Source organism: Montipora capricornis, chromosome 2 (genome assembly GCF_036669925.1).
Source record: "Montipora capricornis isolate CH-2021 chromosome 2, ASM3666992v2, whole genome shotgun sequence".
Taxonomy (NCBI): Eukaryota; Metazoa; Cnidaria; class Anthozoa; order Scleractinia; family Acroporidae; genus Montipora; species Montipora capricornis.
The window spans coordinates 44,743,839-44,757,708 of record NC_090884.1 but is presented as its reverse complement, the minus strand read 5'-3'; the positions used below and the strand labels follow the sequence as shown (position 1 = coordinate 44,757,708).

At 40.7% G+C, this 13,870-nt stretch overlaps 2 protein-coding genes across 3 annotated transcripts in view; one reads left to right on the top strand and one right to left on the bottom strand.

Annotated features, from left to right (window-relative positions):
• Positions 1-10,375, top strand: part of LOC138023464 (E3 ubiquitin-protein ligase UBR4-like) — a 97,841-nt gene extending 87,466 nt beyond the window's left edge. For both annotated transcript variants that reach the window (XM_068870473.1, XM_068870467.1), the window contains exons 94-105: positions 134-259; positions 1,382-1,453; positions 2,847-2,908; positions 3,048-3,138; positions 3,776-3,810; positions 4,617-4,811; positions 5,940-6,024; positions 6,294-6,433; positions 7,501-7,591; positions 7,694-7,786; positions 8,765-8,831; positions 10,129-10,375. In XM_068870473.1, coding sequence (XP_068726574.1) covers positions 134-259; positions 1,382-1,453; positions 2,847-2,908; positions 3,048-3,138; positions 3,776-3,810; positions 4,617-4,811; positions 5,940-6,024; positions 6,294-6,433; positions 7,501-7,591; positions 7,694-7,786; positions 8,765-8,831; positions 10,129-10,196 — 1,125 coding nt within the window. In that variant the 3' untranslated portion in view covers positions 10,197-10,375. The remainder of the gene's footprint in view (positions 1-133; positions 260-1,381; positions 1,454-2,846; positions 2,909-3,047; positions 3,139-3,775; positions 3,811-4,616; positions 4,812-5,939; positions 6,025-6,293; positions 6,434-7,500; positions 7,592-7,693; positions 7,787-8,764; positions 8,832-10,128) is intronic.
• Positions 10,376-12,960: 2,585 nt separating this feature from the next.
• LOC138023404 (mini-chromosome maintenance complex-binding protein-like) overlaps positions 12,961-13,870 on the bottom strand; it is a 5,472-nt gene continuing 4,562 nt past the window's right edge. The window contains exon 2 of the mRNA XM_068870410.1: positions 12,961-13,870. This exon is cut by the window's right edge and continues 908 nt beyond it. Coding sequence (XP_068726511.1) covers positions 13,466-13,870 — 405 coding nt within the window. The 3' untranslated portion in view covers positions 12,961-13,465.

Here is a 13,870-nt window from a genome sequence, read left to right as displayed (position 1 = left end):
TTAACTTTACTTTGCTAACAGGTTGAACTTCTTACTACTAGTAGATGTATCTACTTCACGGGGCGTTGTTTTTATCGAGGCAACGTTATATTTTGATGCTGGGGGTTTCTGTAATAGTACATAAACTTTTCAGACCACTTCCGCCGGAAAAATTATCGCCAAACCTTCCAGCATGCTGCGCGAGATGGAAGAACTACACGAGGAGTCCGGGCTGGCCTGCTGCATTTGCCGCGAAGGATACAAATATCATCCACAAAAGGTACATGAGGTTGTATTGAACTGTATTTTTTCGAAATCTGTCATTTAATTCAATCTAAAGTTAGCTCAAAAATACCCCTAAGTAAGGTCCTCTTTCAAGCCATTGGCCTTTCCGATGTATATGTTGTCGTTAAAATTTTCCTTGGTTCAAAATATTTCACACCAGTTTGTTTTTTACTTTCCTTTGTCTTTTTGACATTATCATAATCTAAAACAAAGGAAAGTAAAAAGCAAACTAGTGTGAAGAATTTCTAGCCATGAAGCTATTTTAACCACAACATATACACTGATTTCTCAAATTCTCTCCAGTCAATAGCCCGTTTCACGGTTAGTTTTTCTCATTTGCATAACAATGTAATCTAACGCGGATGCGAAGCAATTTCGGGTTAAAACTACAAAATAGCCCGAAATTGCCTCACATACATGCTAGATTATATTGTAATGCAAATGAGAAAAACTAACCGTGGAAAGTTCTATTGCTTTTGAACAATTGATGTCAGGTTTTTCAAGGAATTCTTAGATATTCCATGACTTGCTGCATGCAAGGTGCAGAAGCGTTACCTTAGCTGAGCAGAGGCGTAATCACCCCGGCAATCTTAAAAACGAGGACAGCGTTGTTGCAAACATGAGTGGATGTAATATTGCCAAACATCCTAGTTAGACACGAAGTAGCCATTAAATAGTGGGGCATTGAACCAAGAACGCCAGCTACGGCAGTGTTAAGGCCAACAGCTCAGGGACCAGTCGTAGAAAGCTTGATTAAATTGATCCTGAATTGCGGGAAACTCAAGGTGCAGTCTGTTTTCTGATCAACAAACAACAAAAACAACGTGAAATGACCCAACCTGGGGTTATGTGGAGAACGTGAGCGCCGGACGACACAAGGACACCATTCATTGTAATGTATTCGTAGAATGCTGATACGCACTTTCCATGCGGACTAATTTGGAGTAATCGCGAAACAATGACGATGGAGTGCTATTGTAATATAACGTTCTCATAAACGACTTCTTCGTTCTTCATTTAAGTCCCGGTCGGTTGAGGTCATTCTTACGCAGACTTGGTTATAGTCATCCAACTGATGTAAGTTGCATTAAGCGTTCTCCTTGCTGCTTTCTTCCAGGTGCTTGGAATTTACACCTTCACCAAAAGGTGCATCTTAGAGGAATTTGAAAACAAACAGCGTAAAACACAGGTACTACTTCAAGTCGTCCTCTGACGAGTTTTCTCCCATCCAGTTTCCTTTCAATCACGTCTTTCATCGATTATCTCGATAGCACTTGCGAGAGTAAGTGCTAGTAGCTCTTATTGGGTTTCCAGAAACATGCGGACTGTTTGGTTTTTCGAATGAAAGAAATGAAGTACGGGTTATAGACAAAATGTAGTGGTGATCCTCGGACTTAACTGAACAATTTAAGCAATTGTCTCTTATTGACAGGGTCTATAAGAGCCCAACTGAGTGACTTCATAGCTCAGTTGACAGAGCATTGCACCGGCATCGCAGACTGAGGTCATGGGTTCGAATCCCGTTGAAGCCGTCTGACTTTCTCTGGTGTCTGTATAAGCAACAATTGCTTAAATCGTCCAATTAATTGTTAGGATCACTTCTACATTTCGTTTGTTTTGTTTTTCGCTACCGTCAATCACTTTAGCGCCGCAATTAGCGAAAACCGACAAAGTCGACCGACAAATCAACCAATCTCAACACTGCATTTGACCCACAAATTCGTTCCACCATAGTTGATTTATTGCAATTGGAAATTTCAGAATCAGTATGTTTATGAAATGCGCCATAAGGATTCTTGTTGATTTGTGTCAATTTTTGTGGTCGTTTTCAATTTTTAAATGTTTAAAAGTACTTTTCTCTCGTGTTCACATCTCTTGACTCAAGTATCACACGCGGTTTCGAGCGTACGACATGGAAATTGCACCCATAATTATCCAAGTGTGGGTAGCGCCTCATTTTTAAATACGTAATTTCGGGACAAAATCTTTACTTTCTTCCCACGTATACCCGACTTCCTCTGCTTCTTGTCAATTAAAAATTTTAGACCAACTCTGGCTGTACCAATGGTGGGGGTCTTGGTTCTGCCTTTGTTACATCTGAAAATGGTTAGACCTCACAGTCTTCTTGAGTTGGAACGGTAACCACAGGACCTTGTCTCGCAACACAACGGGGTTTTTGTAGCGCTGTGTGGTACGTTGCTAATCGCGGACGTTGAAAGTGTGGAAGTTGATGTGGTCTAGTATTCCATGTGTTTTTCATGGTACGGGGGGGGGGGGGGGTGGGGGAGCTCTTAATTATTAGCTGTTGATATATATACCTTGCAGGTGTTTTTTACACTTTCTGATTGGTAAATACTGAGGCAATATCAAATTCTCTGCAGCACCGAGCAGTCAAAGACAAACAAAATGGTTTCCGGTTTTGTTAGTAGGGTCCGTAGTTGTTCTGCTTGCGTAAGATGAACTACAAAAGCCATTTTCCACCCCATTCTCGATGAAAGCGGGCACGAATTCGTAACTACGCCCTGCTCTAACATTTGATGGCTGATATACCCAAACTCTTGTTTAAATTCTTGCTCTGTTAGGGCTACTCTACTGTCAGTCATTTCAACATTGTTCACTATGACTGCCACATGGCGGCTGTCAGGTAAGCTTACCATATTTGACAAATGACTAGGTGCGGTTGATGTGTAGTGTGTGGGTGTGTTGTCTTTCTGCTTATTTTAAACGTATTGGTTTTTGGAATATTTATGCTCGTTTAATGCCCTCATTTGATGCCTTATTAGACTGGCCCGAGGTCGTGACGAATGGGAAAGTGCCGCTCTCCAGAATGCGAACACAAAGTGTAATGGTTTGCTGCCGATCTGGGGTCCGCAGGTCAGTGAGCAGTTACGGCGTCATGTTAGAGTCTCGAGTGATTTTTTACTCGTTAGGTTTTTTAGTCCACCGAAATTCAAAACGTTTTTCTTGGGAAAAATTTATATCGTAATACTAGAAGTTCATTTTTCCCGTTTTCCTCTAGATTTCCCTTTTACTGCGCCACACAAGTTGATTCAACAGAGCTGGTGGTTCGTTTGTCCCACAAACGAGTAAGAGTGGGGCCTCGGTTTTATCATCACAAACTGCTTTGCTTTATTGTTGTCAAATATTTATTGCCATGAACCATCGGAGGCTCTCACGGTCTTGGTCGTGAGTCACATGACTGCAAGCCTCGTTAACTTTTGGCGAAATAATGAATAGAAAACTGGCAGCGGAGTATGTTTAGCTTTGGTTTAATAACTGCGACCGTACTTAAGACTTCTCGCTCGTGCCTTCCAGTTCTTGTTTGGGTGCCAGAAAGATGACTGAAGATAGTGATGTGTCGAAAGGATGAGGTTTTGATGTCGACATAATCATGGTTTTCTGTTAAGTAGTTTATTCTCTCCACCAATACGCAAAATTAGTGGTCGCAAGCCGATTCTTTGCTATTAGGTAACATCAACAGTCTTTTGATGCTTTCTTTTACACATTTCAGGTTTCCGAATCGGCGTTTGCGAGTTGTTTAGCAAGGTAATAAAACATTTGTATATCTTGTGTTGGATTTATCTGTGTGCTTTCCTGAATGTTCTTAGTATGCAGGCGTACAGATGTAGCTTGCCCAGTATCTAATGAGGACTAGAATTCTACAAAAACCGGTATTTCTTTCTGTTCATTTTTGCAAAACAAACGCTTATCGTTTTGCAGAAGTAGAATTCCCATGTACTTGGTAGCAGTCTACGAGGCTTTAATATTCATTTCTGGGTTTTTAGCGAACATCTTTCCTGGATCACTTATTTGATCCCTTTGAAATAGAGAGAAACATGATGATTGAAGTCTCTCCTGTTTTTCCTTTTAATGCCTCGAGCGTTACCATTTTGGATTTATTTCTGTCAGATCGTTCCCAAGTTGCTTTGTATAATAGTGGCAACTGACTGGCGACAAAAATTCTAAAACTGCTTCACACGGGAAATTACAAATGTTAAACCAAAAAGACTGTTAACCATGTTTACTTTTTGGTACGTAACTGTCCTTTGGACTTCCTATCATTTCAAATTCCAGCAACTTTTATTCTTAGGCGCTATCCATTCAACAAATTCATGCCGGTTTACCAGCAATCAGCTTGTCAGCTTGAGACCACGGAAACAAGAACTTCCTTAAATCGAAAGGGAGCATTCGGTCCGACTGGTCGGTCCTGTCAAAAAGGACCACGCTCAAAAGTGGTCCCAAGCCTTAGCGGACCCTTCCCTGATTTGACGTCCAACCGAAATCTTCGGAAATTTTAGCGGAGTGGAAATCGCCTATGCTTTTAGTAATGTGCATGTCCATATTTGTTCCAGACACAACAGTTACATCCAGGAATGTACAGGTCATTTGGAACCCACTTACCATGCATCAATTCATGATCTGCGCCTGCTTTTACAGCGGTTTGCTTTTGAAAAATCCTTCAGTGAGGACACTGGTGGCGGCGGCCGAGATTCGAACATCAAATTTGTCCCTTACGCGATTCATATGATTCTCTATGTGTTAAACACGTAAGTACATCCATTTACTAACGTAGTAGTGTGGCTTGAGGAAAAAAAAGTACTCCATGAAAGCTATCAGGAAAATTAGTTAGGGCCTAAGCGTGCAGGAGACTGTGTCCAAATGTTACTTCGAAGGTCTTTTTGGAAATTATAAATTAACCTAGATGGCAAACGACAAAGGATAAATCTGAAGCGACAATGAGTCAATTGCAAGGGCTGTGACAAGAATTTTGTCCCTTCTCTCTTCTACCGAAAGTGTCCTGTTTTGGTTCGAGTGCCCTGGAAAATGAAGCGCATGCATTACCGGAAGCAGTTCCAAGCAATAGTCTGGGTATAAAATTTGTGACGTCGTTTCTTTTGAGGATTGAAAACTGTCTTCTAATCCATTTTCCTTCAAACGTTTGACATCAATTCGCATTAGATAAACGAATAAAGTGTTCGAGTGAGGCCTTGAGAAGCTCTTGAATACTTTATTCCTGGCTTTCACCGTTCTACGGCATCATTCAGTTCGCAGTACGATCCACTCGCTCTAGATTCACACCGACACTCGAGTCTTCAAATTCTCTTCTCCTCTTGTTTTGCAATTCCTGTCAATTAAGCCTTTTCTCACTGTACGTGAACCGCGCATCGTTCATTCCAGTGTTGTCTCGACCATATCGAGCATGCGAGTTTACAACGCATGACGCTAATATTCCGACAGTTGGATTACGAATTTTAATCACTGACTGCTAGACGCAAAGGAAGTCAAAGGACAATGCTCATTGGTCAATCAAAAAAAAAAAGCGTGGATTGCATCAAACAGTGCGAAGTTATAAAAACTTTTTGATGTAACATATCAAACACGAGAAGGAGTGTTTCATCGGATATCCAAACACCGAGAAGCTACTTGAAAAACGAGGCCGAAGGCCAAGTTTTTTAACCGATTTCGTGGTGGTTGGATATCTGATGAAACTCTCTTTCGAGTGTTTGATATTGCTTCTCAAAGGAATCAGTATTTTAAGAGATATTTGGGATCAAAGGTGGCGAGATTTTATGCTAATTAAGACCACATATCCAAACTTCCTTCACAGTACATGTAGTGATTTCTTTTGTTCTAGCTTATGAATTATTAACGAGTTTGAGAAATTTTTTTTGCAGAACTCGTCAACTGAGCCGGGAGGAGAAGACTCTAAAATCCTTCCTGGACATGTCCGCAGACAAATGGGCGGAATCATCTTACGAGGTACCATGTGTAATGTGTTGTACGCAGTCTTCTGCAACAATGACCGAAATATGTTACTTCATAAACACAAAGTTAAAAAGTGCTGTAAACATTCTTTTGATACTACCAGCCCGCCCGCTGGATTTTCTTTGAGCGAACATACGCTTTTGAGATACACAGTTCTTCAGTCCTATGTGCTGTGTTGTTTCCTCACTGCTTCGTGACCGAGGATCTCAGCACTGCATTAAGTTCCAAAGATTGATAGTAGAATATTCTTCCGTTTCTCTCAGGTTGATAGTCCGCTGTACTCGATAGTTCTTTCGCTGTTCGTCTATTCCTTGGAGCAATGGAACCAAGTCAAGATCACATTCCTAAAAAGGCTTATTATCACCGCGCATGCTCGTCACCTGTCTCCCACGGGCACTTCTAAGTATGGTTTAATTACATTATCCGTGAACGTAACTTTTTAAGGTGGGGTTTGGGTATTCGACAGCTTTTCAAAGTATCGGACATTGTTGTCTTCCCCTGTAAGTCCGATTGTCTTGGGAGCGACCCCTCAAAGATGCTTGGGTCCCCTATAAATGATTATACAGAAATGCTGTTTGCATTCTGGAGTTTAGAGAAAAAAAGAAAACTAAATGCATGGCGATGTGACTTCTTGATAGTTTGGAAGATTTTTTGCGCGTGATCGTCTTGTGTTTCTTCAGTCCATGGCTGCCTGAGATACCAAGTCTAAAATGAAAAAAAAAGGGGAAAATAGGCCAACAAAAGTACCGGACGTGAAATGGTGAACAACAGGACGAAACATCCCACCTCCGGCCTCAAGCGAAAACCCTGGGTGGGGGATATTAAGGGATGTCTTTTTTTTTTTTGCGGAGTTAGCATGGGGTGTGGCATGTGTCCTGGGAATATAATAGCTTTGGTAGAAGAAAGAAATGGCGCGAAACAAAGGTTAAAAAGACCGAGAAACAACACTGAGGCAAAATATTAGGACTAAAAATCAGTGGTGACTCTATTGAGTCAGACACGCTTAGAAAATGCTCAAGTCTCTTGTGATTCCAGTGGAGGAAAAGAGGCGTCTTGAAATTGTACGCACTCGCTAACTATTGAGTGATCTTTATTGGCTGGTTTACACACATGACGCAAAAATAGTACAAACGCCATAAGCAGTGTCAATAAGTTTGTTGATCATCGAGACCATCGAGACTAGGTAATATAAGCTAGGTAATTGCTTCTTAGTATGTTGCTTGTGTTTATGCTTTTGTCGCCACTGCAAACAAGCCCTAACAACAACATGCTTCTGTGCACTGGAGAAAAACACTCCCTCCTCGAAAATCGATTTTCTCGTTCAATGCCGAATGAGTGGATAGTCTTGATGTTTTGAAAGGTGTTAAATTGGACCTGAGAACTTTTAGTAATGCTCTCGTACCTATTAATTCCGAGTTGTATTCGCGAACGTGTGATTTCACGCTCAAATTTTGTGGTTTTTCTTTTCAGGATCTTGGACACGACTCCTCTTTCGTTCGCCGTTTATCGCCCCTACATGGTGCTTTTTGTGCTGATCGATAAACTTCATCATTTAATGAAGGTAAAGTACTCTACGTGCGGTGTGCTTAAGTACATGTGCTTTTTTGCTCGATTGCCTTTCAATCATGTAGCAGCTAATTCTTAATTAATTCTTTGCCGACAGAAACATTTGGCCGCTGATGACAGTGGATGGCCGCAAGGAATGCTGGATCATATTCGAAATAGTGATGAAACGGTGTTGAAGGGCTGTGACAAGGTAATGTTTATATTGAAAGTGTTCACTCAAAGACTTATTGTCCTCTACAAAAACTTCAAACAATGCCGAGTAAGCGTAAGAGCCATTTCAATCTACCCTATTTTAGCCTCTTCAATTGTTTAAAGGATAATCTATTTGCAGCCTTTCATGTTAAACGTAATCAGTTACTTCTGATTTATTTGTGTAGGAAATCGTATTAACGTACTCGTGCATTTCGTGATTTATGGGCAGGAATGATGTTTTGAAAGTTCTTAAAATTGCACTAGCTGTGTTGTTAACTCAAAATTACTCCATCGTTTTGTTTCCTTGGCAACTTCCTTGTTGCACTCTATAACCTGTTTTTGCATTAGTCATTAGGGTGCTTAAGCACGCACGTTTTTGAGACGCGGACGGCAACCGGAAGAGAACATTTCGCGTGCCAGGACAGTGGTGTGTCCCAGAGTTTTATACTAATCATCTCTAATGGAGAAAGATACTGAGCAATATAAATTTCGTTATGTGAAGACAAGTTAAAAGGGAAAAGAGCTCACTTCCAGTAGCCGTCTAGCCTGCGTAGCAAGCGTTTCGGTTGGGTTTCACAGATGAGAACTTTTGACCGAGAAAAAAGTGAAGGGAGGGGGAGAGGAGGGAAGGAAACGCTTAGCCGCAAGCGCCAACATTCCGGAGAACGCCTTTTTCATACTGTCATACCTCATTTTTTCTCGGTCAAAACATCGAAAAAACCGCAATATTCTTCTTCTGTACCCCACGGAAACGCTTGCTGTGCAGGCTAGTTGCCGTCCGCGTCTCAAAAACGCGCTTGCTAAAGCTCCCTATTGAACAGTCAGAAACGCGATATTCGAGTATTTGCTGCTCTTTCAACATTTTGACTCCATTTCCAACTCTTTATTTGAAACCTCCTTTGCCTTTCCCAATTTCCACCCCTTCCCCAACACTATTCTTTTTCCCTGACAAGACTTTTAATATTTTGCTTTACAGATTTTGTCATTTTACCAAACTGATCTTTTGCCGTCTGAGTCAGTTGCCGAGTTGTTTGATGTGGCAGGTCGGTAGCATCATGCTTGGTATATATAGACTGGTTACGAAACTCGGGAAACTTCAAAAGCGAGAACAGTGACATCGCGTGCTTCGTGCTAACTTGACCGTGCCTATGCATGCACAATCTTTTGCCCGCCGTCCAACTGAGTTTTAAATAAATTGGCCATTTTACAGTTGTTTGCTCAGCGACCTAGCCTATGAATTGCTGCAAGGCTGCCGGTGACCTTGTATTGATACAGCCCCCACTACTTTTATCATTTAAATTGTGTTTTTGTAATTCTAATTAGTCCGTATTAACATTACGAAAGCAAGGTTTGTATCAAAACAGGGTCACCGGCAGCCTCGCTTCCATTCTTAGGCCAGGTAACTTAGCTACAACTGTAAAATGGTCGATTAATCAAACAAAACCTTTGATTGGGTGTCTTTTAGAAAAAGGGTGTGCTTTGTGCGTGGTCGGGGCCAAAACGGCGAACAACAAACATTTGTCGATTTACATGACCGTCTCCGCATATTAACTATGGTCAGGAACCCATGACTAGGAGCGTACAACGTCATTGTATTTGTGGAACGGCGTTTTTACAAACTGAGTTATTTTTAGATGGATTTTCCAGCTAATAACAAGTCTTGCATGAGAAATTATTACGCATTGGATTGAGAATGATCGCTGGTGGAAGCCTAGCCTGCGAACAAACGCAGACGTATTTCCGGCGGTCGTTTCTCTCCGGAAATACGTCTGCGTTCGCAGGCTAGTGCAAGCCAAATCTTATTTAAAAACTTGTTTAAAAGTAGCTTTGTCTGATCTGTGCCATTACATAGACTTAGTATTGGCTCCCGCTATGGTACCATGTTTCGCGTAATCTCGCTTCTACGGATGGATTTCTCTCTGAGGACATCGACTTGATGGAGGCTAGCTTTTTTGTTTTGGTTTTTTTTTTTTTTTTTTTTTTTTTTTTTTGCAATCTCATCATTTTATGACAAACAGTAGCCTGCCGTTTGCCATTAAACGTTTCCCGTACACGCGATGGTAAATTTCTCTCGTCTCCAATATCGATTAGGAAGAAGCGCAAACAGCCTTAACATTGTTTTTGGGGAGGGGGAGCGTTGAGGAGATTTACTTAACGACAATAAGTTGTTCAGACTTGAACAAAGAAGTTAAAATGCCCCATCTGCCTCTTGGCAAGCTATAACGGACACGCATTGACGTAGTGGGCGTGCCATCTGCCTCTTGGCAACCTAAAATGCGGATACCCTGCTGGTTATGTTTTTGTGTACGTTATATTTAAGCTTGTCCTGTTTAATTTCAGGTATGCTACCTGACATTCCACAGCCAGACAGCTTCATTGCCGAGGTCCTCTCTTTACTGCCAAAGTGAAACGAGCTTTTTAGTGTTTGACAAAAATGAAACTGATGCAGGGGAAGAGATTTTTTTCTGATGAGAAGACTTAAAAGACATTTGAAGATTTCCTGCTAGTTTTTACTTCTTTAGTCAATTCTTAAATAATCGCGCTGTTGTTAATCCAGAAGAAATCGAATTAAAAGTGTTCCATGATACTTTTTGTGCCGTTTTTATTCCATTACATCTCTCAGATAGCACGCAGACAAGGACTAGTCAATTTATCATTCCTTGTTATCCATTTAACAAATAGATTCCATGTTGCCGTGCGTCTGTTCAGTAATAATCGCAGATGACGTCAAAATTTGGTAAGAACAAAAAAGTGGCACACGAGGCGATAGCCGACTATGTCACTAGTCTTCTGTGATCTGCTACTGAACCGGCACACGGCAGCATGGAATCTATTTGTTTTATAATGAAGAATGAAAGTGCACCTATGAACAAAAAATCAGTTCTCCTGTTTTTTGAATTACAAAACTATGTTAACTAAGCACTAAGTGACCTAAGTTTTCAGCCTTGATTTAAAAAAGACACCTGTTTATTTTAAGTGGAATTTTCCTATAATTTTCCTGTAAAATCTTGAGAGAGCTGGATCGAGGAGAAAATAACGTCAAAGAGGACTCGCCAGTTTAAGAGAGCAATGCGTGTGTTTCAGACTTTAACTAGTGTTCTGCATAATTCTAAAGTAAACTGCATTTACACGCTAGAATTTTAAGCTGGTGAGTAAATGACGTCACTTTCTCTAGATCCAACCCCCTCAGGTCCAATCGGTCAGTTTTAAACGTGAGCATAGCGGACAGTAAATCCAGAAGTTACACTCAAAGTAAGCAGCCTTTGGGTAAAAATCAAAGGTCAATATTGCCAGTCAGGTGTTAAACTCACTCCTTTACCCCTGAGAGTGAGACTTAATAGATTTTACTCTGTCTAACGTCTTACTTTTCTGGGGGGAAGGGGGGGGGGGGGGCGTCCTAGGGCGTTTGAGGTGTGAATGGGTTAAATCAAGGACGGTGCCTACTATTGTTATTGCGCATACGTTCTGCGCATCTCGAAATACTGTGATTTCCTATCAGCTGTGCTTATTAATACAGGGATATTTTTTCACGGTTCAAAACTATGCGGAGAAAGCAGAACTTAGCAAGTGCTCTTGGTAAACAAAAAGAAAATTGGGGGTAACCATGCATTTTTCAGAGATAACTTAAGTTTCAATTTGGCAAAGAATGCCATACATTTCTTTGTATTTTAAAGCTTTCTGCAAATATTGTTGATTGATTATCCTCGAAAAATGCGTGGTTACCCCCAATTTTCTTTTTGGATTTCAATGATACTTGTTAAGATCTGCTTTTCCCGCATATTCAGTAAACCGTGCAAAAATACCTTTGAATTAGTAGGCACCGTCCTTAAAACGCTTTTTCTAAACTATTTATGATGACATCAGTTATGTTAGATCGTACGTGGGAATCATTCAAAATGTGTGCATTATTGAGCTTTTTATATCACGAAAGAACTACCGTTATCTTATTGTACCATGTTGCCATAGCAACTGAAGAGTTATCCAAACCCCCTCTCCCCCCCCCCCCCCCACCCCCCCTCCAAATCATTCCATCTTTAGAATCTTGCATCCCAAAAATGGCTCAGGAACCCACTTGAAGTGTGATCAGTTGTTTCATTGAAAGTGTATCAATACAAGTTCAATTGAGTAGTTCAAGAGCTACCACCACAGTTGGAAAAGTTAAGGTGGCTTTGAATCCACCCACAAGGGTTTTAAGGACTCTTGGCATTGAACCTTCCTATCACTATTTTATAAACATTTTCAGTTGTTTATTATAATCTACGGTCATTTCAACCATTAAGCAGTGACTTTGAATGTCATTTCCCTAGATTCACAAATTTAACAGTACCTCACCAATGGTACTGACACTACATATGATTTTAATGCAACTGAACATTTGGAAACCTAACAGTCCACAGCTCGACATTTGGTTTAAATAAGGGCCTTACCGCATTTGCCATTAAATCATGTTAACTGGTTTACCACCATTAACATAGAGATGGCAGATCAGCAGAAATTCATCTCAAATTAAAGGAGGTCTGTCACACCTAATTTGTTTGCCTGTAGAATGCTAAACGATGTCTTAAGAGTATTTGAAAAGCCAGAAATGATCGAAGACCATTTAATTCCTGCCTACTGTTGTTATGGATAGCATTGAAAAACTTTTGTGACGTACCCTTGCTATGGTCATCTGCCACCTTCCTTCCCTTCATAGGCCCATTAAGCCCATTCACTGTATTTTTTCCTTCCTTTTCATCAGCCAACAGCCCACCACCTCACCTGCAAATAACTGCCTACAAATAAGTGTTTTGCTGCAAATAATATTCTGCTCATGCATAATTGCAACCATCCTTTGGTATGAAAATGGCAGTTTGCTGTCCTGAGCATTCAGAAAGTGATTTCATTGTTGAGAATTGTGAAAAACAAGCTTAGTCATTGAATGACAAAACTATTATTGAACTCGGTTATCGCAAAATATCGTGATTTGTCAGTGTCTCGCAGATCATTTTCCGAAGCCGGTCTTCTCGCCACTGACAAATCACAATATTTTTCTCAACTTCGCCCAATAATTGTTAATTGTCTACTGTTGTTAGGGATAGCATTGAAAAACTACTGCGCAAGACATCAGCCACCTTCCATTCATAGGCCCATGAACTTAGCCACAATCAAAATAAGGCGTATCAATTGACAGAATTACCGTAACTCCAGTTTTATTTGAGAACGAGCAAGTTGTTTACCCCTCAAGGCTCAACGGTACATCATTATCAAACTTTTTCTTTTCTTTGAAAAGGAAACTTCCTAAGGGTATTACAAAGGTCAAACTGCATAGCGGAGCAAGAAGGTCAATAAAAGTTTGTATACATTTTAACAGAGTTCTCATACTGTCATAAAGTAGCACTTCAAACTGGAGCTGACACTCCCCATTGAGTTTGGCTTATGATGTGATCACTTTTACCAGTGTTGCCACATTTGGGAAGAAAAGCAGTGTTGTTGCCCTAGGCAACACACTTTGCACTTGAGTGGCCTAATAAAACAATCAAGTCTGAAGATAAGTCCTTTTTCTTAACAGAGTATTATTGACTGTCAATGAACATGTTTTTTTTGTCCTATGGCATATTATGGATTTTAGTTGACAATGAAGGCAATTAACTTGCGTTAATAATTTATTGAAAAGGAAAATCAAGCACAGACAAGAAACTTAGTTTCCAGAATTAGACGCTAGTCTTGCTCTTCTTTCTGCCTCCATCTCCTTAACACGTTTCCACATTTCTGGTGTCAAAGTACTTTGCCCACAACTTAGAGCCATCAGTCGAGACATCAGCAGTAAGAGATGAAAATCCTCTACAGTCATGTTGCTGTGATCTTGCTGTCTGCTCTTCACAAAATCATTTTGTAGGACCTCTTGCATTTCTGAAGACAGTGAGTACGCAGCCACTCGTGCCATACCCAAGAAGGCTTGCATGCGCTCCAGGGTATCCAAATGGACACTTCTGAGGGCAATCTGTGCTGGTTGCACTGGGTTTTGTGGTCTGAGGACCACATGGCAATCAGATGGAAGAAGAGACTTGCCTTCAGAGAGAACTAACACTAGAAGGTTGGTGGT